This window comes from Mastigoproctus giganteus, chromosome 7, assembly GCF_048544385.1.
Source record: "Mastigoproctus giganteus isolate SK-2022 chromosome 7, ASM4854438v1, whole genome shotgun sequence".
NCBI lineage: Eukaryota > Metazoa > Arthropoda > Arachnida > Uropygi > Thelyphonidae > Mastigoproctus > Mastigoproctus giganteus.
This window is the reverse complement of record NC_143581.1, coordinates 173,368,335-173,393,219: the sequence shown is the minus strand read 5'-3', so window position 1 is coordinate 173,393,219 and position 24,885 is coordinate 173,368,335. Positions and strand designations below refer to the sequence as shown.

The 24,885-nt window shown below is 37.2% G+C and overlaps 1 protein-coding gene across 6 annotated transcripts in view; it reads right to left on the bottom strand.

The window, feature by feature from the left end:
• Positions 1 to 24,885, bottom strand: part of lig (ubiquitin-associated protein-like lingerer) — a 574,370-nt gene that overhangs the window by 255,501 nt on the left and 293,984 nt on the right. For all 6 annotated transcript variants that reach the window (XM_090377982.1, XM_090377983.1, XM_090377981.1 and 3 more), the window contains exons 15-16: positions 17,781 to 18,101; positions 5,205 to 5,404 (exon numbers count right to left, since the gene is read on the bottom strand). In XM_090377982.1, coding sequence (XP_090234108.1) covers positions 5,205 to 5,404; positions 17,781 to 18,101 — 521 coding nt within the window. The remainder of the gene's footprint in view (positions 1 to 5,204; positions 5,405 to 17,780; positions 18,102 to 24,885) is intronic.

The following is a 24,885-nucleotide window of genomic DNA, read 5'->3' as shown; positions in this document are numbered from 1 at the left end:
CTCTTATTTTCATTATAATGAAACCTGGTATCCTGCTAAAAATCAAAAAAATTATAGTGCTTTATTCTCAATTTTAAAGAGTTGACAAAAAAATCTATTAATTATAATTACACTTCTGCACCTTTGATTTTTATAAGACAGCATAGTAATTAAAAAAAATAAAATAAAATTGCTCTGTTATCACAGCCAAACAAAAATACATATCTTACTTGCTGGGAAACTGACATTCACAATTTACAGAAGAACATCGGTTATCCGGAATAATTTGAGAGGCTGATCTTTTTTTTTTTTTTTTTTTTTTTTAAATTAACAGTAGTACATTAAGCACAATTGCAAACTGAATTTTGATTATAATAAGTGAAAGTTCAAGTTTACTACCTGTTTATAACAGATTGTACAAACAAAAAGCCCAATAAACCAAAAACTGCAAATTGTTTTTATTTTATGGTCCTCTTCTATTCATAGCTGCTGTGACCTCTAGAATTCTATGTAACCTTCAGAAATGTGCTTTAGAAAAATATCAGAGACTACTGGGTTTTCTCAGAAACCATGATTGAATTTTAGACTTGTTTAGCTCCAGAATCAGTAAGAATAATATCGGCCTGAAACTGTGCGATTTATTATTTTTCTAAATTTTTTATGGTAAAATGTGAACGAAAAGAAAACGCATAATTTTAACATTGCAACAAAAAATGGAAATTAATAGAATTAGAAAAGGCGAAAATTTAGGAAATCTCTCCAAATTTAATTGGGGACTTCAACGATTTACGACATCAAGAAAAAATTCCAATGCTAAAACAGAATATTTGTTGATTATGGATAGTGAAGGAGGATCTAGCAAGAAAAAAAATGTAGAAACCTGAAAACACCACTTTAGAGAGTGCACTCACTTTATTTTATTTTATTTATTTATTTTTGTTTGTTTGTTTGTTTTCTTCAGAGTGAAATTTAGGTGAACCAGTGTCTGGCTCAGTGTTGTGTGAAAAAGCATTGGATTTTAGTCGAAAATTAATAGGTAATAAACGTCTTAAGGCAAGCACAGGTTGGCTGGAAAACTTAAACTGAGACACGGTATACATGAACTAGACATTCAAGGTGAGAAACTTTCCACAGACGAATCAGCAGCAGTGTCCTTTAAAAGTAAGTTTGCTTCAGTTATGGCAAAGTAAGAGAAAGAAAATGTTTATAACATTGATGAGATGGGCTTATTATAGAAGGCATTACCGAGAAAAACCCTAGCCACTAAAAGAGAAATGTCTGCACCAGGTTTTAAGATGAGAAAAGAGCAAGTTTTTTTTTTTTTTTTTTTTGTGAAAACCCCAAACACGAAAGGTATCAAAAACCTAAAGTACTTAGTACCGTGCATGGGCTGAAGGAGAAGTATGGGGGGTAGAGGGATGCCGGAAACTTTGCTCTAGAGACGAAACATGGGTTTCACCACTTCAAGCCTCCAATAAGCATTGTTCATGCTTGTTATTGGTAAGACAAAAAAAGAGCATTTAAAAATATTTCTAATTTTCCTGTTTTGTATAAAAATCATAAAAATGCCTGGATGGATGTTTCTGTTTTCCTAGATTGGTTTATAATTCTTTTTAATTAACCTTATTTAATTTAATCATAAGGTAAGATTAAATTTATTTAATCTTAGCTTATGAATAAATTTAGGTTTAATTATAATTAATTTCAGGTTTAATTAATCTTACTGGAAAAATTTTCCGGTTCCATTATCCAGAAAAGTTGACTATTCAGAAGAGATCTGATCAATTATTCCGAATAACTGACACTACTGTACTAATATCTATTAATTAGTCACACACAACCCTGTGAATAATACACTCAGGCTTGATAACATCAAATTTCTATCAGAGCACAGAATATTCACATGACCAAAAATGTGTTAAGCACTTTATATAACCCTGAAACTCACAAATATGACAGATGACTCTTTCAACTTGCAACCTTTTCATCTATATGGGGACAAGCTAATTACAGCCCGGAGTGAAACAAACTTCATTAATTCCTCCATTCGGCAACAGAAATTGAATTCACACCATTCAAAAATGATTAAAAAAAAAAAAAAAAACACAAAACAAAAAAAAATACCAATGTACCAAAGGAACCCAAGCGTGCCATGAAGATTCATCTAAAAATTGTAGATGCACATATTGTTTTAGGCCAAATACTAAAATACAATATTTTAATGAACAAGCAGGCAAGGTAGGGTGTGGTTTATAGGTGTTACACACACAGTTTACACACGAAAAGACAAAAAGAAAAAAAAAAAAAAAAAAAATCAAGTAAATCATTCAGCCCAGTGCTTCCAAAACTTTCATCTTGTGGTGCCCCAAATCTGATTAGAGTTTCAAGGCTCCCAAGATCCAAGAATAAATTTAGTTTAAAAGTCAACAACAATACATAAGTAATTATTTATTTTATTTAACCAATTTTTTTATTATAAACTAATAAAACAATCAAATTAGTTTTTACTTTTTAAACAAATATTGCAAAGTTATATAAAAATTGAACTAAAGTAAATGTCAAAATTTCTCCATTAGATATTATCTTTTGGTATCACTTTGTTCTTCATTCTTGTTTAAAGGGATTTAAGCTTATCAGCAACTTAGGCCATAGTGCGGTATATATACAGCAGGCCCCCGTTATAACGCGGTTCGCTATACGCTGATTCGCTATAATTATATTATAACCCGTGTCTGACTATAACGCTGTCACAGATCACTATAACGCTCTTTTACAGATTACATTTTTGACATATTTAACGAAATCGTTTCATTTGATGGAGTCGATAGCTTGAAAATGAATAGCAAAACAGCATTAAAACGTTTCCCACGCCGACTTGAGAAATTTTCCCACGCTCAGTGAAATTTTCTCGCACGCTAATTTAATTTCAGTACAGTGGCTTGTTACGTAGTTCCTAGATCAACATTTTAAAAAATGACGAAGTATATTGCTTGTAATATTTGCGTTATATGCATTTATCCGAAGTCTAGTCATCACTCAGTACCGTATTAGACAACGTGCGAAACGGACAGTTTACTCGAACATTGTATCATAATTAATGCAACCAACGCAGTTACAGAATGAAAAAAGAATGAAAAATCAACAACGTCTGAGCACAGTACGAAGACTATAAATGTAAGAAAAAGACTGAATTTGAAAATTAGACGTTTTGAAGCGAATCGATTCCGGTCAACGACAAGCGGATGTGTGCCATAATTTAGGACTTCCAACTTTAACTGTAAGAACAATTATAAAAAAATAAAGAATTAATTTTTGCAGCGGGAAAGGTAGCTGTTCCACTGCAAGCAACTAGAACTAGGCCGGCTATTAGGATTGAAATGGAAAGACTTTAATTTTAATGAAGATAATGTCCAATGCAGAATTCAGTTAAGTTAAATATTGAGAGAGAGAGAGAGAGATCGAGAGAGAGAGAGAGAGAGAGAGAGAGAGAGATCGATCTGAAGAAAACTTGCCTAAAAAAAATGTGGAACCATTTAAAACTGGTAAGGGCTGGTAGAATAGATTTAGAATGCAGATCAAGGAGCCGAAACTTTCAAAAAAGAACTTGTTAAAATTATTGAAGAGGGGTATTATGTGTTATACTTCTCAACAAGTTTTTAACATAGATGAAGCAGGACTTTTGTGGAAACGAATGCCTAAAAGAAGTTTCATATTGAAAGAAGAAAAAACATGCCAAGTTTCAAAGCGGCGAAGGATCAGTTGACGTTATTGTTGGGTGGTAACGCTGCGGGCCATTTAAAATTAAAACCCCTTTTAGTTTATTTGGAAGAGGGCCAAAGTTCAACTCAAAATCCACACATTTTTCATGATTAAATTCATCCATTAAATTAAATCAATTAAATTCATGATTTTAATTGGAATTTTAAGTTTACTTTTGATACGCAAGTAGTTACCACATAATTATACGTATGTAATGCAGAATATTTTATATGTGCAAATATTTGAATTTTAAATATTTTGACCGACATTTGTGCATCTTTTCATTACCGTTTATTATTGATTAGGAAATATCCTATGGCACCGACCGCAGCTCACAAATACATATGTTACCTTATGGGAAAGCGGCGCTCGCTTAGCGCGGATTCACTTAGCGCTCTGTTTTTCCGGAACGAATGATCAGCGTTAAGCGGGGGTCACCTGTATATATATATATATATATAATTTGGAGTGTTTTTTTTTTTTTTTTTCCTCTCTTTTTTTTATGTGGTCAATTTGCTGTTTTCTGGAGACAAAAAAAAAAAAAAAAAAAAAAAAAACTATGCTAATCCTCACCTGAGACCAGCTAGCTCGGCCATGTTGTGAAAAAGGCCCATAAAAATCCCTAACGCCATTGACAGGATTTGAACTCCAGTCTTTTCCATCTTGTGTGTGGAGAACAACAATTATACCAACTGTGTTACCCACAAGTGCTCTATTTTCCTCACCACTTGATGTCATGGCAGATCTATACACTTTTATTAAAGGTTAAAATTACATAATCCTATTGATACAAATTTTGTACAAACATCTTTATAAGTTTTTTCGCTGCTTCACTTTCATGATTGATTGATTGATTTTGTTGGCACAAAAACGACTAAGGTTATACTGCGCCAAGAAAACATTAAAATATCAACAAAGATACTTCCCTTTCAATAAAACACTTTAGTCTCAAAGGCATGGTTGGCACTTCACTGAACTGAAGATGTGTTCACTTTAATTTTTTTCCCCCCAAAACAAGAAATATAAAACAATTTTTTAAAAATCTTCCTTGTCTTTAAACATAATCTAATTCTGCGTTTGTTTAATAGCGACACGCAAGTACATAAAACGTTTCATCGCATTATTTGTGACAGTATATTTCTGTTTGCTTGTACTCAAGTAAGGGCAGACAGTTCAACAACACATGTATTACTTTTTGTTACAATCAACAAACAGATTTTCATTTTTTGTGCTTTCTGTTACAAGATTTAAAAATTTTTTTCAATGAATGAATAATGAGAGAAAAAGAAATATATTCCAACGCTTAACTATACCATGGCATTCTACCTTCGGTTTAAGAAGCTAATTTAGCCTATATACAGATTCACATAAAGAAATGTTATCATTGCTATTAATTAGGTATACAAAACACAGTCCACAATAACTTAATTACTACCTTAGCAAATGAAATATATAATAAATTATACCTGTCCAGAGTTTTGTTGGGCATCTAGAATAGAGTCCTTAACTCCATGTGGTAAACTACCTGTTAACTTCGAGGAAGAAGAGGAAGTTGAATGAAGAGTTCCAGGCTGTGTGCTCATGACAGATGAGCCAGCATACCCTTGATGGTTGGAATAATTACTATTTCCTGAAACATAAGCCGATGTAGTATGCGAATTATAACCTACCAAAGAAAGGAGAAAATAAATTTATTGAAAATAACATTTTTATAAGTACAAAAAATAAATATTCAGGACTATTTTCTGTCCACAGAAAGTTTGTTTGTTTTGTTTACATCTAGTCAACACTAGAGCATTATATTATAATTCACAACCAGACCTGCACCAATTTGTTACAAAATAGTTATTTCCAAAACACAAAAAATGAAAATCTGTTTGTTGACTGTAACAAAAAATAATACATGGTTGTTGAACTGTAAAATATAAATACACTTCTCATAATGGATTGTTCTCATTTTGTGAAAGTAATAGAACAGGTTATTCTGGTTTTGAACTACAAATAAAGTGTTCTTCATAAGTATGCAGTTTTTGTTTATTTTATGTGGTGTAACATTTAGTTTTGTATATAGTTTCTGATAAAGATTGAGGAAAATGAGGATTTCATAAATAAGATTGTAGGAATAGGCAAGGCATCATTCATACCAACATAAATGCATTGACTGGTCAGAACAAAATTTATTCACCAGGTCACACCTTCATTTTTATTTTTGAGAAATGCTAAAAGGTGTGCACAAAAAAACTAATTAAATAGGAAAAATCAAATATTGAGACTCTCCTGTTAATGTTTATGTGCGTCTTGGGGTGCTTCTCCTGCGCACTGGAACAATATATATGCTTTTTAAAAAACAGATTTACTCTGTGAGGAATCAATAGATCTCTTTCAGTATCTGTGTGGAATCATCACTCCAAGTAATGCTAGCATATGTTTGTAGCATTCTCCCATCAAGATGCACTTGAACAAGATTCAGACTCTGCATCACTTGAATAGATCTCTTCAATATCAGATGACATATTATAAAAAGTCTATTCAAATTTTGGAATCGAGATACCATGTGAGTCAACGGTGAATTACCTTTTCCCGAGTTTTACTTAAGCAACTGGTGAGAGAAATGGGTCAATAGTTTTGACAAATAGACTGATCTTTCCCTAGTTTGGGAATTGCTATTATATAGGAGTGATGCCAGGAACTGGGGAAAGAATGTTCAAGGAAGATGCGATTGAAAAATGCGAGCAGCGAAGAGACCGATTTTTTATCTAAGTGTTAAAGCATCATGTAATATATTCCATCGGGACCTGCAGCACTGTTTTTTGAGGTAGATATCGCTTCTTGAAGTTCAAGCATTGTAAGCAGTTGATTGTAGGGTGAAGAACATCTAGATCTGAAGTTCAATTGGGATTTTTCAGCTAATACTGTGATCTTTTGGAATGATGGATCATATGCTGTCGATGCAGACAACTGTGAAAATACAGTCCCTAGGGTATTCACTATCTCTTTGGGGGTAGAAAGCTCCTGCCCATTCCAGTTGAGAAGTGGGGTGGATAATGGGGAAAAGTGTCATTTAGCTGTTTTATTTTTCTCCATATTATTCTTGTGTCAGTATTTTTATTAATCAAGTTTGCAAATCAAATCCAAGAGTCTCTTTTAGCTTTCTTCCTAATGTGATGGACATTGGCTATAAGTCTTTGGTTGTTTAAAAGATTGACCGTGGTAGGATGTTTGCAAAACAAGTTCCATGCTCTGTTTTTTTTATTTTTTTGCGCACTTACACTCTTCATCATTCCACCAATAATTTATGGTTCTATGGATGGCTGATTGTGAAATCACAGTAGATACAGCAGCCAGCATTTGTCCTGTAATGTGATCGGTAACTGTGTCGATTGGAGAGGGTTTTTTTTTTTTTTTTTTTATGAGAACCCCAAACGAGAGGTATTAGAACCTCTAGTACATAGTACTGTGCATGGATTCAGGGTTGAGAAGAGGAAAGATTTTTGTTGACATTAGACTTCAACTTCTGTAGACTGCAATTTTCAGAAAATACGTATGAAGGAAGGTTGTTCCAGAAAACAGCAGTTCAATGAATAAATGAGGAAGATGAAAAGTTGGTTTTGTGAGATAGAAGTTGGACAGTAAATGGATGTTGGCTGGTGGCAGCACATGTTCGGACTATTTTGAAAGGGAGAGCAGGAATTATAGAAGCCAATTCAGAAGAACAGTACCCATGGAAGTATCTGTAGAAAAGGCATGCAGCAGAAACATTACATCTACGAGACAGAGAGTGGAGAGATTCTGTTAGAGAGAAGTCATTAATTAACTTAACTGAATGGAATCTAGAAGCCTGAGAAAGGTTTTGGGGGCACCAACCCAGATATGGGAACAATATTCCATGGTAGAGAGGATTTGCGATTTGTTCAGAGTGAGCAGCTGTTTGGAAGAAAAGTAATGACGAGAGCAAGAGAGAAAACCAAGTTTTTTAGAAGCAGAGGAAGCAATATTTGTAACATGCTTGTGCCAAGAGAGTTTAGAAGTCAGGGTAATCCCCAAAAGAAATATATCATCTTGCCTAGAAATCGGAGGGTCACACCAATGATAAGCATAGGAGCAGAAGAATCCTTTTTGCGAGATATAAGACAGAACTGAGTTTTAGAAGGACTGAAATCAACCAAGTTGTCATTGCCCCACTGGAGAATTACCTGGAGATAGGCATTTAAGGAATTGGTAGTGGATATTCGAGAAGCTGAAGCTGATTGAGCAGGGCAAGGTTTCTCAAAATGGAAAGTGGAATGCAATATGCTATCAACGGCAAAACTATGGATAGGATTTCTGGTCAATGGAAGGAGGTCATTAATGTACAAGAGGAAAAGAGTGGGGGAAAGAACTGAACCTTGGGGGACATCAGCATTAATGGAGAAATTAGAAGACAGAGAGCCATCTACCATCACCCTCAGTGAGTGGTTAGAGAGAAAATTGGATAACCAATTACAAAAAACAGTTCACAAATCATAAGATGGTTGTTATGTTGTTGTTATTTGGTTTTTAGGAGCATTAGCAACTAAGGCCATATTGCTCTGGGGATATGCGGTGATCATTTCCTGACCTTTCCACATCTTTCGTATTTGGTGGTCACGGGCTCAAACCCCGGTCTGATCAAGAAGCATGTGCTATGCACTGCTGCTCCTGCCCACCTGCATCATAAGATGGAAACTTGTTTAGAAGACCTTTATGCCAAACACAATTGAAAGCCTTTGAGATGTCAAGAGCAACTGCTTTGGTTTCACCGAACTTTTCCACTGAATTTGTCCATAAATGGGAAACATAAGCAAGAATATCACCAGTGGACCAACACTGATGATCGTTGATCAGGCGGTTTCTAGATAGTTTACTAAGAGTTGGTGGTTATTTGATTTCTCCATTACTTTAGAAAGAGTAGAAGTTTGTTTGTTTGTTATTTGGTTTTTAGGAGCATTAGCCACTAAGGCCATATTGTTCCAAGATATGCGGTGGTCATTCCCTGACTTTTCCGCATCCTCCGTATTTGGTGATGGCAGGCTCGAACCTTGGTCTAATCAAGAAGCGTGTGCTACGCACTGCTGCTCCTTCCCACCTGGCTACGGAGGCGCCTAAGAGTAGAAGTAACTGCAATGGAACGATAATTGGATGGGAGGGATTTATCACCCTTTTCAGGAAGTGGCTCGATATGAGCAAATTGCCAAGCAGAAGGAAAAACACCTTTGGAATAAGAAAGTGAAAAAAGCGGCAAAGAACAGAAATAAGTTCAGGAGCACAGGGTTTCAGAACAAGTGGAGAAATGCCATCACGTCCTGGAGCTTTCTTAGCATCGAGATTCGTCAAAATCCTTCTGACGGAAGACCACAGGAGACATTGAATGGAGCGTGCTAGGGATGGCGGGAGGTGTTTTACTAAGATCATTAATATGTGAGTCGGAAGAAAAAGGAGATGCTAGCAGGTCAGCTTTATTCTTGGCTGAAGTGACAATAGAACCATCTGGTTTTGATAGAGGTGGGAGCAGAGATGAGCAAAAGTTGCGGCCAGAGACCAGAATGCTCAGCTACCATTAGGGCAAGAAGCAAGTTTCCTACTTGTCTGTTCAAGTTTGGGCTGATTAATAACTGTTTTACAATTGTTGCGAGCTCTGGTGTTGGCAGAAAATGAAACTGACAAATTTGAAACAAGCCAATTACAATATGCAACATTCTTCTCTTGAACAGCCTTAGTACATTTATTGGAAAACCAAGGTTTAGATAAAGGACAAGATTTTAAGACAGAATGTGGAAAAAATCAGAAAGTTGTTGTTGTAGGGTTTTAGAAAATCAGCGACTAAAGCCCTACTTTTATTTTAGGACTTGCAAACAGGGGATATACCCAGGATTACTAACAGTCCCACCATTGAGAAGGTGCAAGCAGAGGATTTGGCTGGCAGACCACCCAGATGCCAAAATTGGGTCCACTTGACTTGAGTATCACCCAAATATCAGTTCCATCGGCATTTTAGACTCCCAGGTTGCAAGCATAGCTCGTCTGGCATGTCTGAGAGAATGTCGGTAACAGCCTCAAGGACCAAAGGTTACAATGATCTGGTCATCAAAGGACACATGAGAAGCGAACTTTGCCCAATCTGCTTTGAAAAATTTCCGTTTTGAGGTTTTCTGAATATGAAATTGATGGAATTTCATTCAGAATATGAAATTATGGAATGTGCTGTTTGAATTTTACACATTACTGGGAAGTGATCACTACTGAGCAAATTTTCAAGGGCCGTCCACTCAATTTTAGGAAAGAGAGACGGAGAGCAGATTGACAGATATATTGCAGAGGTTGTACCTGAAGAGGGATGGATGTAAGTTGGTGAGCCAGTATTTAGTATAGTTAGGTTTAGTCTATCAGCAAGCAGTTCAATGAGTTGTCCTCATCCATCTGCATTGGGAGAACCTGATAATGGATGGTGTCCATTGAAGTCGCCCAATAAACAGACAGGGGTTGGCAACTGCAGAATAAGATCTTCGAGTTCATGAATGGTATAGGGTTGACTGGGTGAAAGTAGAGAGACACAAGTTTGTTTGTTTGTTTGTTATTTGGTTTTTAGGAGCATTAGCAACTAAGGCCATATTGCTCTGGGAATATGCGGTGGTCATTCCCTGACCTTTTCCGCATCCTCCGTATTTGGTGGTGACAGGATCGAACCCCAGTCTAATCAAGAAGCGTGTGTTACGTACCGCTGCTCCTTCCCACCTGGCTACGGAGGTGCTAAGAGACAAGGGTCACAATAATACCAATCATTATATGCGTTGCAACAGTTTCAATGGAGATTTGTAAGGGAATTTTTATGCAAGGTATTCTTGAATCTAGGAGTACGGCTACCCCTCCATGGGCAGTATTTGTAACAGTTCTGTCTTTAGGAAAAGGAGTATAATTTTTTACTGAGAGAGAGATATATGTGGTGTTAAATTTGTCTCTTGTAAACAGATGCCTATAGGATGATGACGATTGATTAGCCCATAGACGTCATCAATGTTACTGTGAATTCCTCTACAGTTCCATTGTATGAAATGATGCATTATTTGATTTTGTTGCATGAGGATGTTTCTGACTCTTTTATTCCCAGGCTATTTATGGCGATCGAGCTTCATTTTCTCTCTTTTTGTAAAAAGTTTTTGCGTCGAGTATCCATTTCATCTTCTGCATGAAGATCTAGGATAGATTCATTTGGGGCTGCATTATTATCGGTATCCACGTTTACTAAAGTGATATTGTTTGTCTTCCTATTGGGAGCTTGAGTCTGTTTTTAATTTTGTAAAATCTGATGATCTATGTGGTGTGGTTGGTGAAACTGTGACCGGGGTGTTGTTGGCTCTGCCTACTACCTTTTACTCCTTATGAGTCAGTTTCATGAATGTTGACAGTATAGATTGAGCCCAATTTGCAATCGATATAGTTGGGGAACTGATGCTACAGTTTGTGTTGCCGTTGACTGATATTTTTATATCGCTGCTGGATGTGCATTTAAGTGCATTCAGTATAATTTGTTTTTTAGCCTCTTGGTATGAAACTCTTCGTTCTATGCTGTACTTCTGGATTTTTTCCCATTTTCCAGAGATCACATGATTTTGAATATGCTTGACGTGTGCCTTTGCAATTAGGACAATGCATTGTTTTAGCATCACAGTCTGTTTGCGAATGTTCTTTGGAACCACAGTTTGGACAGACTACAAGCCATTTGTGAGTGACCAAATTTCTGGCATTCATAGCATCTTATAGGATTCAGAATATAAGGCCGTACTCTGCAGTTGAGAAAGCCAGCTTTGACACTAGATGGTAAGACAGGTGATTCGAATGTCAGAATGATGTTGCGGGTGGGAATAAGATCTCCATCTTTCCTAATCATGATACATTTGGCTTGAATCACTTTTTGATGTTTCAGTTCCTGGACCAGTTCAGCTTCTGTTACGCTGATCAGATCAGATCAGATCCCACTCTGCAATTACCTCCCTTGGAGGTGTTTAATGTTGCAGGTGGGGTGACCTGTACGGGCAGTCCTCCAAATGTTGCTAGACTCAGCAGAGTCTCAGAATGTTTACGACTTGCTGTTTCAACTAATAGGTCTCCAGATAGTAGTAGTAGTAGTAGTGGCATGTGATTCAAGAAAGCAAGTATATGAGTTTATGCAGCATCAGCCAAAAAAAAAAAAAAAAACGCACCATTCCCTCCAAATGCCTGTCCAGTTCCCCCTTAAATTTATTTAAACTATCAACTTCCACGACAGATGGAAGTTTGTTCCAGCAATTAACCACCAGCTGACTAAAGGCAAATTTCCACACATCTATTCTACATCTGTCTTTTCTTAATTTGAATTTATGCCCCCTTAGGTTCATAATCTGAACAAGTGGAAGGATCCCATCAGAATTCAGCATGCTCAACCCATTCAAGGCCTTATAGACCTCAATCAGATCACTGTACAGGTGCCTAGTTTCCAGCCACTGCAATTTCCAGAACTTAAGCCTCTCTTGGTAAGAGGATCCCTTCATTCCCCTCACCAATCTTGTTGTCCTTCTCTGTACACACTCAAGGAAATCTACATCCTTCCTAAAATGAGGCCTCCATATGCAGTAATTTGCATTTGTCAAGGTTAAACTTCAGTTGCCACTTCTTAGTCCATCTGCCCAAATTTTCTAGATCCTGTTGCAGTAGCACACTGCCATTACTGTCATTAACAACCCTGCCAACCTATGTATCATCTGCAAACTTCAACACTAAGCCTGATATACCTTCATCAATATCATTGATAAATACACAAAACAACAGAGGACCAACACCAAACCCTGTGGGACTCCACTAATAACATTAGTCGACGAAGAGCAGCACCCATTGATTAACACCCTCTGTCTTCTCCCACTCAATCCTTTTATCCATTGTAGCAACTTACCCTTAATACCATTCTGCTCCAATTTGTACAATAGCTGGTGCCTCCATAGCCAGGTGGGAAGGAGCAGTAGTGCGCAGCACATGCTTCTTAATTAGACCGGGGTTCTAGTCAGTCACCACCGAATACGGAGGATGGGGAAAGGTCAGGGAATGACCACAGCATATTCCCGGAGCAATATGGCTTTAGTTGCTAATGCTCCTAAAAACCAAAACGACAACTTATACAATAGTCTTCCATGCATAACACTGTCAAAAGCTTTCCTGAAATCCAAATATATGACATCAAAATTACTTTTTGCATCCAGTTCCTTTGTAACCACATCATAATATCCTATTAAATTTTTCAGACAAGACTTTCCCTTAACAAACCCATGCTGTGTCTGAATTATAGCTGCAGTCTTGTCTAGATGATCCTGCAATGCATCTTTAACCAGTGACTCCATTATTTAACCCCGAAAAGAAGTTAAACTAACTGGTCCGTAATTACTCGTGTCACCCTTCGATCCCCCTTTGTGAATTGGGGATACATTTGCACATCTCCAGTCCGTGGGGACCTCCCTTTAGTCCAAGGATGCTCTCATAATTATGGCTAAGGGTTTGCTTATGTGCTTTGCCACCTCCTTTAACATAACTGGATAGATCCCATCCACCCCAGATGCCTTTCTTATGTTTAACTTCAACAATTTCTCTTCCACTTTGCTCTGAGTTATTACAAAATCATTAAGCGCCTTGCTACAATTTGATAACCTTCTGCCATTTTCAAACCTTAATAATTCCGCATGTGTGAATGTAGATGGAAAATGCTCATTCAGTTTGTTTCCTAACTGAGCAGGATCATCAACAGTCGAACCATCAATATCAAGTGGACCAATCAGATTCATCCCCTTCCTTTTAGAGTTTATATAAGTAAAGGAATCCTTCCTGTTTTCTTAGCAACTTTTGCCAAAGATTTCTCATAATCTGCCTTTGCTGCCTAACCTCCTTTGTGACCTGATTACAGACTAGCTTATATCTGCCATAGGCTCCTGAGTCGCTTGATAATTTATATGCATCCCATGCATTTTTCTTCTCTGTCGCCAGTCTCATTAGTTCATTTGATAACCATTTAGGCCTAAACCTTGAACAATATTTCTTATTAGGTATGGAACTTTTATTAGCATCCACAATTAATTCCTTGAATGCTTCCCACTTATAATTTACTGATGGTAACATCGTCAGTTGATCCCACTGTACAGAATATAACAACTGTCTCAGGCCACTGTACTCACCTTTACAGAAGCAAAAACCCTTTCCTTTACCCCTGATGGTAATTATATCTTTGAGTAAATCCCACATCAGTACACTGTGATCACTGCCACCTAGTTTTTTTTTTTTTTTTTTTTTTTTTTTTTATAGGAGCATTAGTAACTAAGGCCACATTGCTCCGGGATATGCGGTGGTCATTCCCTGACCTTTCCACATCCTCCGTATTTGGTGGTGACGGGCTCGAACCCCGGTCTAATCAAGAAGCGTGTGCTACACACTGCTGCTCCTTCCCACCTGGCTACGGAGGCGCCTACTAAAACAACAAAAGTCTTACTAGTGTGTGAGTGACCAACCCACAAGATCTGTCTTCTCACCATTTTGGGAGAGCCCGCCACATTTTCTAAGCATTTCTATATGGGAAATGGTGGTAAATTGCTCACAGATTTATCTGACAGAAAGTGCAAGATAAGGAATGACGGGCATTCCTGTTGTTCTGGGTTCTTACGCATTCTGTTTGATTTTTTTTTTTTTTTTTTTTTGTTTTTAGGAACATTAGCAACTAAGGCCATATTACTCCGGGGATATGCGGTGGTCATTCTCTGACCTTTCCACATCCTCCGTATTTGGTGGGCACGGGCTCGAACCCCGGTCTACATCAAGAAGCGTGTGTTTGACTTTGTTGCATCATAGTTAGATTCATGATCAGCATCGCTGACAGTACTAGATGAGCGCCTAGACTGCTAAATTGCAGGATAATCGTTGTAATCTATGGTTAGCTCCTTTTTGCCCTGGGGGGTTAACTTTCCCTCTCAGGTTTCTAGCCCTGCCACAGGTAGGCAGGAGCAGTGCCCCAAGGAGGTCAAGCTGATAGAAAAGTTAGTTGATTAATAAAGAAATATACATAAAAAACAAGAAAGGTGAATTTTCCCTCTTTGTTCTTACGAGACTTTTCAAGTGTATAACTGGTTTATAAATGAACTGCTGATAGTAAACGATATTACTTAAAAATAACTTATCACTATTTAATTCGCAATAGTGAACGCTTGACCTCGAATTCCCTTGGCACCCAGGGTCTCAAATATCATGCAATAATATATATGCCATCTTAAAAATGAGTCATTCATTTTAAAATACTTTAATCAAACATATGATGTACTAGGCACATTCTTTTATTTTCTTAGAAATGTTTTCACAGTTTTTCTTAAAAACTACTTTGCTTTCCTGCTTATGAAACTAGCAGTAATCTCCAATCATGGTAGTATTCCAGCAACCTTGATGCCAATTTTATATTGTGGATGTCTTGATGAAAAGGTTTCCCTTCTCTTACACTGCCCAAATTTCAGAAAAAAATTGAGATGGGAATGAAGAAAATAAACATACAAAGACAGCCCATATCTTTATACCACTGCAGTAAAGTTGACATCAAAGATTCATAATTATCTTTTTTCCTAATTCCAAAAAATCAATAAAAAACTGCTTTAAATGATCCCAAGCTGCGAGTTCAGCATTGCACAGTTTTGTTTCAAATACATCTTCAAGGAGTTTCTTTATTTGATGGAAAATGAAAAATTTCTCCGTTCAGTTTGACATCTGGCAAATTTGTAAAAACTTCAATTAGATAGCAGAATCCATTTCCTTCTTTCTCCAGAGCCTTAAGAAAATTCTTCATTAATCCACACTTTCTATGCAAATCCAGAAGAAGAACCTTGTTTGGTTGAATAAGTAGAACATATTACTTCTTTCTGATAAAAATTCCTCTCTTTTGTCACTGCTGCACAATAGTTTTTTTTTTTTTTTTTTGTACACAACTGTCCCACATATATAGAAAACAACAGTATTTTGTGAAATGGATTACCTTCTGTTACCAGAGACATTATACAGAAAGTCATGTTACTTTGTCGCACTAGGGATCTTGGACACGTTCATGTTTCTATCAGGCCAACAGCAAGAAGTAGAGGAATGATGGGAATCCATTTCTGCTGTGCAGCAAAACTGCTTTTAAACTTAATTTTAACACGTTAATAAATATATACCATTCATTACGATTGTGTTCAATGCTTAGTCCATATCAGAAGACCACTAATATCTTTAAAGAAATACATACTGGTTTACATAATGAAATACCTTTAAAAAACTTTAACATTTTTGATATACCATAATTTTAGTTCCTGCTTAAAGTAACTTCCACTGTTTTAACCCAGAACCAAAGAGTACTGCTTGCTCTTCGATAATGTGAAATCATAAACTAGATCATACAACTCTTGTTGATTATTAAGTTTGCCAGATTATAATTTTCTAGTTGGTAGTCCAAACCTGTTAATATAGACAGTCCCATAAAGTATGCAAATGCAAACACAAGAATCCTCACTATATTTAGTACTGCTTCCTTAATCCCACAACTTTGGAGTATCTGTATCACAGGTCTTCATTACGTGGAACAGGCCTTAACCGCAGATGATATGTTATACATTTGAGACTGTGCTTGGTATTTTTTGACATTACTGATATTTCTGTCATGCAGAAACAGCAATAGTGAATGTAGTTGTGCAGTTCTCAACACACCACAGAAGTATCAAAAAACACACTTTCAATTTTCCCAGTTGGCCACATCCCCATATTTGTGGTACAGGTAATACAGAATATGTGGAGCCCATTTGGTCACATCATTAATCTTGAAACTAAAGTGCAAGTTTAGTTATACTAAAGATATTCTTCCTTTGACTTTGTTATAAATAGCGTGCGCTCACACACACACACACACACACACACACACACACACACACCAAAAATTGTCAGGCTGATTCAGATACTGCTTCTGCTTAAACATTTTAACAATACAAGGTTAAGCAAAACTGAAAGCATGCAAACAACATGCAAATATGCAGATAAACTGTACACAACTCATACTATAACTGTCCTTCCATAACTGAGAGGTGGTAGAGGGACAGAGAAGGTAGTAGAACATGGTAACCCTCCCCAACATCATTATAAGCACGTGCAAACATTATTATTTACAAGTAATACAAGTTAGTGTCACATCTTTTTTCCTGTATATTGACACACAATAATCACCTGCTTTCAAGCAGATTTTGCCAAATTCTGCTGCCCACTACCTGACAGCATGTGGATGATCCCTTTTGCATGGTCTAGTATTTATTCCTTAAGTTATATTATTTGACTATTAACCACTATACCTGACTTGGCTTTATATGACTTAATCATTATATAATGGTTAATAGTCAAATAAACAACTTTACAGCAATTGTCAATGGCTGAAATGTCTTAAAACTATCTCGAAGTCTCATGTCAATAAATAATTAATAACAACAATAATAAAAGAAAATTAAATTCTTTTTATACTCCCATTCTTACACTGCATCGTAACTATTTTTGGAGCCAATATTTTAGAGTCCCAGTAGTCAAATGTTCCATGCATTTTTTATGGAAGCAAATGGGCTCAAAATTCCAATCATTTGCATCCATGTGCATTATTTAAGGATATATCAACTGTACACTGCAAAAAATTCAAATGAATGTCAGCAGAAACTGAAAAAAGAACTTACAAGCCAAATCATAGGGAGATCACAATGTTTATATTTGGATGTCTGGTGTGTGCACTCTTGCATAACTGTATTTATAGCACATATATCCATTTGTTTTCATGTAAATTTTGTGAAATTCTGCTGCCCACTACTTGACAGCATATGGACGATCCCCTGTTGCATGGTCCAGTATTCCTTAGTCATATTATTTGACTGTCAACCATTATTTGACCTGGTTTCATTAAACTGTGTTTTATTTGACTTAGGCAGTTAAAAAAAAAAAAAAATTCTAAATAAAAGTTAAATAACACAAACCTGATTGAGATGGATAAGTGCTTCCTGCTGTAGTTGTGGAACCAGAATATACTGACTGCTGGATACCATATGTTGTGGAACCGGGGACATATGATGAATTCGGAGTTTGAGAAGACGTGCCATATTTATTCTGAGATTGACTATTTGTGAGGTCACTACTTACAGAAGATAGAGAGGAATTTGGATTTGTGTAACTAGTTGTGGATGGTACTGCAGTTTTCTGTCCTGCATAAGATGATGAGTAAGAAGTACTGTTTTCATGGGAAGAACTACCATAGTTATTCAGTGAAGCATTTTCTGTCTTGCTGTTCCCTAATGCACCTAAGGATAATTCTGGAATTAGTAGTATTAATAGAAAATGAAAAAAAAAAAAATACATACTTTACCATTTCTATATTTAATTTCTTATAAAATACTTGGAAAAAATTAATGTTAACCTGGTTCACTCTCATGCACACTGCGCTGACCTTAAAGGCAAAAGTACAAACTTCAGATCATACAATAAAAAAACTTACCATTTACTCAAAACATTTTTGTACATGAACATTACTAAAAGTGTTGGATCAAAAAACATTCCAGGACTCAATCTATCAAAAATATCTGAACATCAAATAAGAAAAACTATTTTATTCCATAAACTAAAATGCCTAAAGTTGGTGTTTTTTTTTTTTTTTTTTTAAGAGTAGGTAGCATTTTGGTTGAACATAGACAAATGTTACTTTTTATCTGATCTTAATAAGCAATTTGTTATCACAGTTGTAGAAATGAAGTAATGTGCAAGCATATCAAGAGATAGAATATCTGGATGGTATCAATCCTTAAAAGATAAATATGATATTACTGAGGATAATGCAAGGTGTTGACAATATAGTAAATAATATCAATAAGTAAACAAACAATGAACTTGTTTCCTCCATTAGCAGCATTATCCAGATCAATCATCAAATAAGAGCTGAAAACAGCCACTCAAACTAGAACATCATACACTGATGGCCACTGATACACCTATTAAATGGCAAGTTGGTTCCATCTAGCCATTGGGACAGCCTAGATTCATCATGGCATGGAGTCAATAAGGTACAAAAGTGTCACAGAGATGCTAGTCCACGCTAACTAAACTGCTTCCCACAGTTGTTAACTGGATGGTTATTGTTCGGCTCATCCCATAGGTGCACAACTGGAGTGAGGTCTGGTGACTAGGGAAGCCTCTACATTAGGTTGAATTAACTCTCATTCGTGGCACCAGTTAATGATGCTGTCTTTGTGACATGGCCAGCATTGTACAAAATCTAGTGCGCATTATCCTGTTGGAACGATCCATTTGCAGGTGGGTGCACTGCAACCGTAAATGGATGCATGTGATCAAAAGTAAATTCCAGGTAACCTGTGGCATTCGAGTGGTGCTCCAATGAAATCAACGAGTCCAATGTACAATATGAAAACATTCACCACACCATTACACCTACCATATGGACTGTGGTAGGATTTATCCATGGTATTGTGCTATTTTCCCCACATTCTACTCCTACTCAGCATGAAACAGCACAAATTGAAACTTTTGAGGCCTGGCAAAATCTATTTTTTTTTTTTTTTTTTTTTTAAATCATCCACTGTTGTTCCTAAGACCATTGTAACTGTCTTTTTTTCGCACAGACAGGATGGGAACCTGGTTCAGCTATCTGCTACAATACTCCATTGTGTCAAGATACATTGGAGATGCACAATCTTAAATATCTCTTTAATTACAACTGCTGCACTGGGTTGTTATTTTTCTGACCCTAGCTTTTCTGTTACACTGCAGTCCTTTCAGTCTGTCTTGGCCTCTCACATCATCCAGCTGTTTCCGACTACACAATCAACATTGACTAGATGTTATTTGGTCATTAAATGATCTCTATATGCTCGAAATAGTCGTATGTGAAAATCCCAGCAGGGATGCAGTTTAAGATATTCATACGTGCATAGCTGGCATTGACTAACTTGCCACTCAAGGTTGCTTAAATCCTATGTATTGCTCATTCTCACAAAGAGAATCTGTATATACGAGGGGGTATCAAAACGTTCATACCCTTACCTAGAAATAATAGCCCTAGAAAGGTGAAACTTCACAGGAACTTTAATCCTTTTCTATGTACTCTCCATGTACAGTAACACATTTCTCCCATCTATGGATCAGTTGTTTAAGGCCTTGATCATAGGTCTGAACTTTTTGCCTGAAACCACAATGCCACTTCATTGATAACTTCCTTAGACGAATCGAAGTGGCATCCATCCAATGGTTTCTTCATTTCTCGAAACAAGAAGTCTGACGGTGCTTGGTCAGGAGAATAGTGTGGGTGATTCAGTAGTTTTAAGCTGCAGTGGGCAAAAAAGTTGGTGATAGCAACAGCCGTGTGAGCCAGTGCATTGTCTGACAGAAGATGGACACCTTTGGTTAACATTTCACACTTTTTTCACCTTCAAAGCATTGCGTAACCTTTTCAAAAGATTTCTGTAGCATTCTCCAGTAAGTGTGGAACCACAAGATAAGTAATCTGTCAGGATAACACCCTTTTCTCTTCCAAAACAGAGACAACATCATCTTCTTCACAGATGGAGTGGTCTTTGCCTTTTTTGGGAGGTGAGGTGGTGTGCTTCCACTGCTTTGACATGCCTTTAGTCTCCAGATCATACTGGTACACCCAGCATTCGTCATTTATCACCAACTGATCAAAAAAGTTCAGCATTCGCATTACACAAATCCAACAGTTGGCGAGAACATGGCATTCGACATTGCTTCTGTAAAGGTGTTGGCAATCTTGGAACCCATCCTGGAGGGTCCTTAGACACGTGCAGATGGTCATGTAAAATGCTGTGGGCAGACCCATAACTAATTCCCACTGCATTTGAAATGAACTGTCACCCGTCTGTCATTCAACATCAGCTGCTCAACCTTTGCAACCATCGCACTGCCTGTGTATGTTGATGGCCTTCCTTCTCTTGGCTCGTCAAAGACACTTGAACAACTGAAACTGGAACTCCCATTTCCACTTTTTTGTAGTGTCGTAGGATGGACAATTCTGCCTATGCACAGCTTTCATATCTTCGTCAATTTCCTGAGCTTTCTTGCCCTGCAAATGCAGGAACTTGATCACTGCTCAATACTCCACTTTGTCAACCACAGCGTCCTTCTTTAGATTCCGGCCTCCACCTCTGGTGGTAGCTGGAATCTAAAGGGAATGAAATTTCACATGTTAATTATTGAATATGTAGACAACTTATATTAAAAAACGGCATCTTCCTACTGATGTTTTATCTAGGTCAGGGTATGAACTTTTTGATACCTCTTCATATATCTATCAATCTGCTGCATATCACATGGTATGAACAGGTGATACTATTACTGAAGGAGTGCTCCGTTTAATGAAAGGGGTGGATGTACCTAGTAAAGTGGCTGCTCAGTGTAGCTAACATGATCATGATCCAGGATATATAAAATCAGTGAAAAAAAGAAACGTGGGTTATCCTAAGTGTTTTGAAAAATTGGAGATTACTTCACGATAATGGTGCAGTTCATTGTGCAACAATTTCTAAATTTCTTTCCAAATATGCTAATTGCCTTATTCACCTGACCTTCAGCATATGATTTCTTGGAGAAAGTATATATATAACTTTTTCATGGTTACTTCATGTATGTTTTCAATAAAGTGTCCATTTATATAAAAAAGGTCTACAGTGCTGACAACTATTATGTGTTTCCAAATAATTGTAGACAATTTATAATAGAGATGGCAGTATGAAAATAGTTTTAAAATCAGAGAAGACAGCTACACCTGTAAGTTACTGATATCAGATTCTGGCTTACAAAAGCTGAATTTCTCTGGAATTCAGGTCCAGACCCACTACTATTTACATATCACTTGAAATTATTTAATTGCAACAGATACATACAAGTATTCAAAGTATTTTATTATTTTTTTTGGGGGCTCCAGGGTTTCCCCTATTTGCCGCTGAAAGTAATCTATACATTGTGTACAATTTATAATGATTAATTATATATGAAAAGTACAATAATTAATTATACATGAAAAGCCTATTTACAGTGATGTTACATAAAAAGACTATATACAATGATGGTACATAAAAGACTATATACAATGATGGTACATAAAAAGACTATATACAGTGATGATACAATAAGGTATAAGGTATGTTCGTGTCAGACGGCACCTGGGATTTCTCCCATCTCCGCGTGTGTTTCACTGTATCGAGGACAGTACACTGTCAAGCCAGAGACTTGAAAGTGTGTGGGTCGTGTCTGTGCAGTGTGATATGTTGTGCCCATTGTTTATCCGGCTAATTGGCCGCCAGGCCCCTAGTGGGGCCCAACGTTGCCCATACCCTGCCACGTGGAGGCTAGCCGGGTGTATCCAGTATCACAACAATTTGCTCTGGCAGGTCCTGCCACCTAGTTTCCTGGGATTTCAGTGGCTAGGGCCTATTTAAAAAAAAAAAAAAAAAAATTTTATGCATTTGACATTAATGCTTAATGGGATTGCTGTTAGGAAATTGCTGGTTAGGGTTGAACACTAAAGAGATATGTTAAAGGCCAAATAGGTCGGGCAAAATTTTGATGTTATTAAATTTAGACATGTAACGCTAGATAAAAGCTGATAGTGTTAGATATCTTAGAGATTTGCACAAAACCGGTAGAATTTAGACGTTGGTTATAATTTGGCGGCATTGTTAAGGGGTGTACTAGGTCGATTTAGTGAGAGAGAGAGTGGGGGGGGAGATTGAAGACTGGGGAGGAAACAGATAGAAGAATAGGGACGGATAGAGTAGGCATCCCCAAAGAGGTCAGTGGAGACGAGCCCCACCAGGCGAAATATGGGGAGGGTAGGCAGGGAGGAGAGGAGACAGAGATCCGTCTCCTCCATTCCCTGCCTGGGGATGGGGTTTTAAAGGGAACCAGGTTAGAGTACCCAGTTCGGATCGCCAATGGCGTGTTGGCAGCAAAGCCGCAGAATGTCTTCGTCGGTGTCATGTCCAAGGAGTGTCGAATCCGGTATGAAGGTCCAGCTGCCCATCCCGCTCTGGGGGTGGGATATGTTAGCTGGCAGTGGGGAACCTACCAGGTGAAGGGGGGGGGACACACATTTACTTCATTCGTAATGTGCATTCTCACTCTACTTGCATTCTTTTTTTTTTTTTTTTATACTTTTTTCTTATTTTATAATTTTTTTTTTTTTTTTATATATATATTTTTTTTTTTTTTATTTATTTATTTATTTATTATTTTTTTTTTTTTTTTATTATTTCACTCAACTCATTCATCTTTTTCTCACACACCAGGAGGGGATGCAATGATGGGTAGCGTAAATTTAAATACTAATTAAAACCAGGGTTAGTGTGTACTTAACTTAGCATTTGTGGTTTGTGTTCTTTTCTCTCACGCTTGCACTTTTATTCATTCTTCTAGCTCTCATCTCATTTATTCGACTCTTTCTTTCTGCACTGCACTCTCTGGGCACCGCAACTTACTGTTATTCTTCAGTTGTGGTGCAGGCCTAGCTGCAAGGTGTTTTTTTTTTTTTTTTTTGCAGGCCAGGGGAGAATGCAGTGATAGTGTTTATGTGGTTTGTAAATGTTTGTTGGTACAATATATATAAAGTAATGTAAGTTATTTTTAACTTTGTATTCTTTTGGCCAATTACATTTGCTCTTCTGCTCATTCCCATTCACTTTCTCTGCATGCATTCCCATCCCCCCTCCCCTACACTGGTTTGGGGCCCCTACACATGGCATGGTAGTCATGGGGAGTTTTGTTATGTCAAGTTTCTGTCAGGGTGCAGAATTCTGCTACCCTAACAGTTTTTAAGTCATCATCTGGGCGTGGTGGGAAACTTGGGCAATTTCACTATTGATTATTGTTTAATTGCTGGGGGGCTGAATTGCCATTCTTTGCATTGCTCTGCGCATTTCGAAAACTTTCTGTGTGAAAGATGTAAAAGCTTTATAATTTTGCTCTTCTATGATGAAGAGATGTTCTTCTCCCCTGGGAAGGGGACCAATCTGTGCTATTAGCTCTGTTCTGGGGATGTCATATATTATACATTCATAGAGAATGTGTGCCCAGTCTTCACTTTTGCCACAGGTGCAGTTTGGGTCATCGGTCAGGCCTAAGGAGGTTAGTTTCGCCTTTAGGGAGCCGTGCCCTGTCAATATAAATGATGTAAAAAGTCCAGGGGCATACCACTTAGGTGGCTTTGGGCTGACCATTGACACCAGTGGCAGAAACCGTTTGGTGACCAGACCTCTGGTTTCCTGCTCCCACTTTGTTTGCCATAGCTCGTGGAGCTTTGTGGCTATTCTTTTTCTTTCATCATTGAAGGTATTGGTTGTATCAAGGGCTATCCCCAGAAATTCTGTGGGTATGCCCTTTTTAAATCTATAATATAAGCCTCTTTTGGCTACTTCCAGGTAAAACAGTGATGATACAGTGAAATACTGGGCTTCGGAGTCCAGCAGACTGATCAATACATCAGGTAAGCGTAATCCAAAGAAACAGTTTAGCATTTTACTGAACCTCAGGAGCAAGAATTCTTTTTCTCCATTTAAACAATTTCTCTGCATAGGTGGAGAAGGCAGTATAATATTCAGAACAGTTAACCAATCTCGGCAGTTCGGAGCAGTCAAATACATTTGTGAGAATGTTGAAAGTCTAGTCTTAAATCGTCGTACAGAGGACAATGAAAGACGAGATGCTCAACAGTTTCTTGAGCACCGCAACTACAGAGAGGAGTGTTACTTAATCCTAGTGAGAACAATTTAAAGTTAAGACTTCCATGACCAGTATATAAAAACGTAACGTATAAACCAGGATTGAACCAGTCAATTTTCTTGTCGTAATCAACAACCTCGGGAAAACACTTAAAGGTCTCCCTACCCAAAGTAGAGGTGGACCAGGTATTTTGCCATGCTCTACAACATTCATTTCTCATTCTTTTAATGTCTACATTTTCTTGCAAGCCAGTATTATATGTTATACCTTTTACAACACAGGAACATTTTTTCTTCTACAATATAAAAGATAGTGTAACATTACTTCATATTGGATTGACAG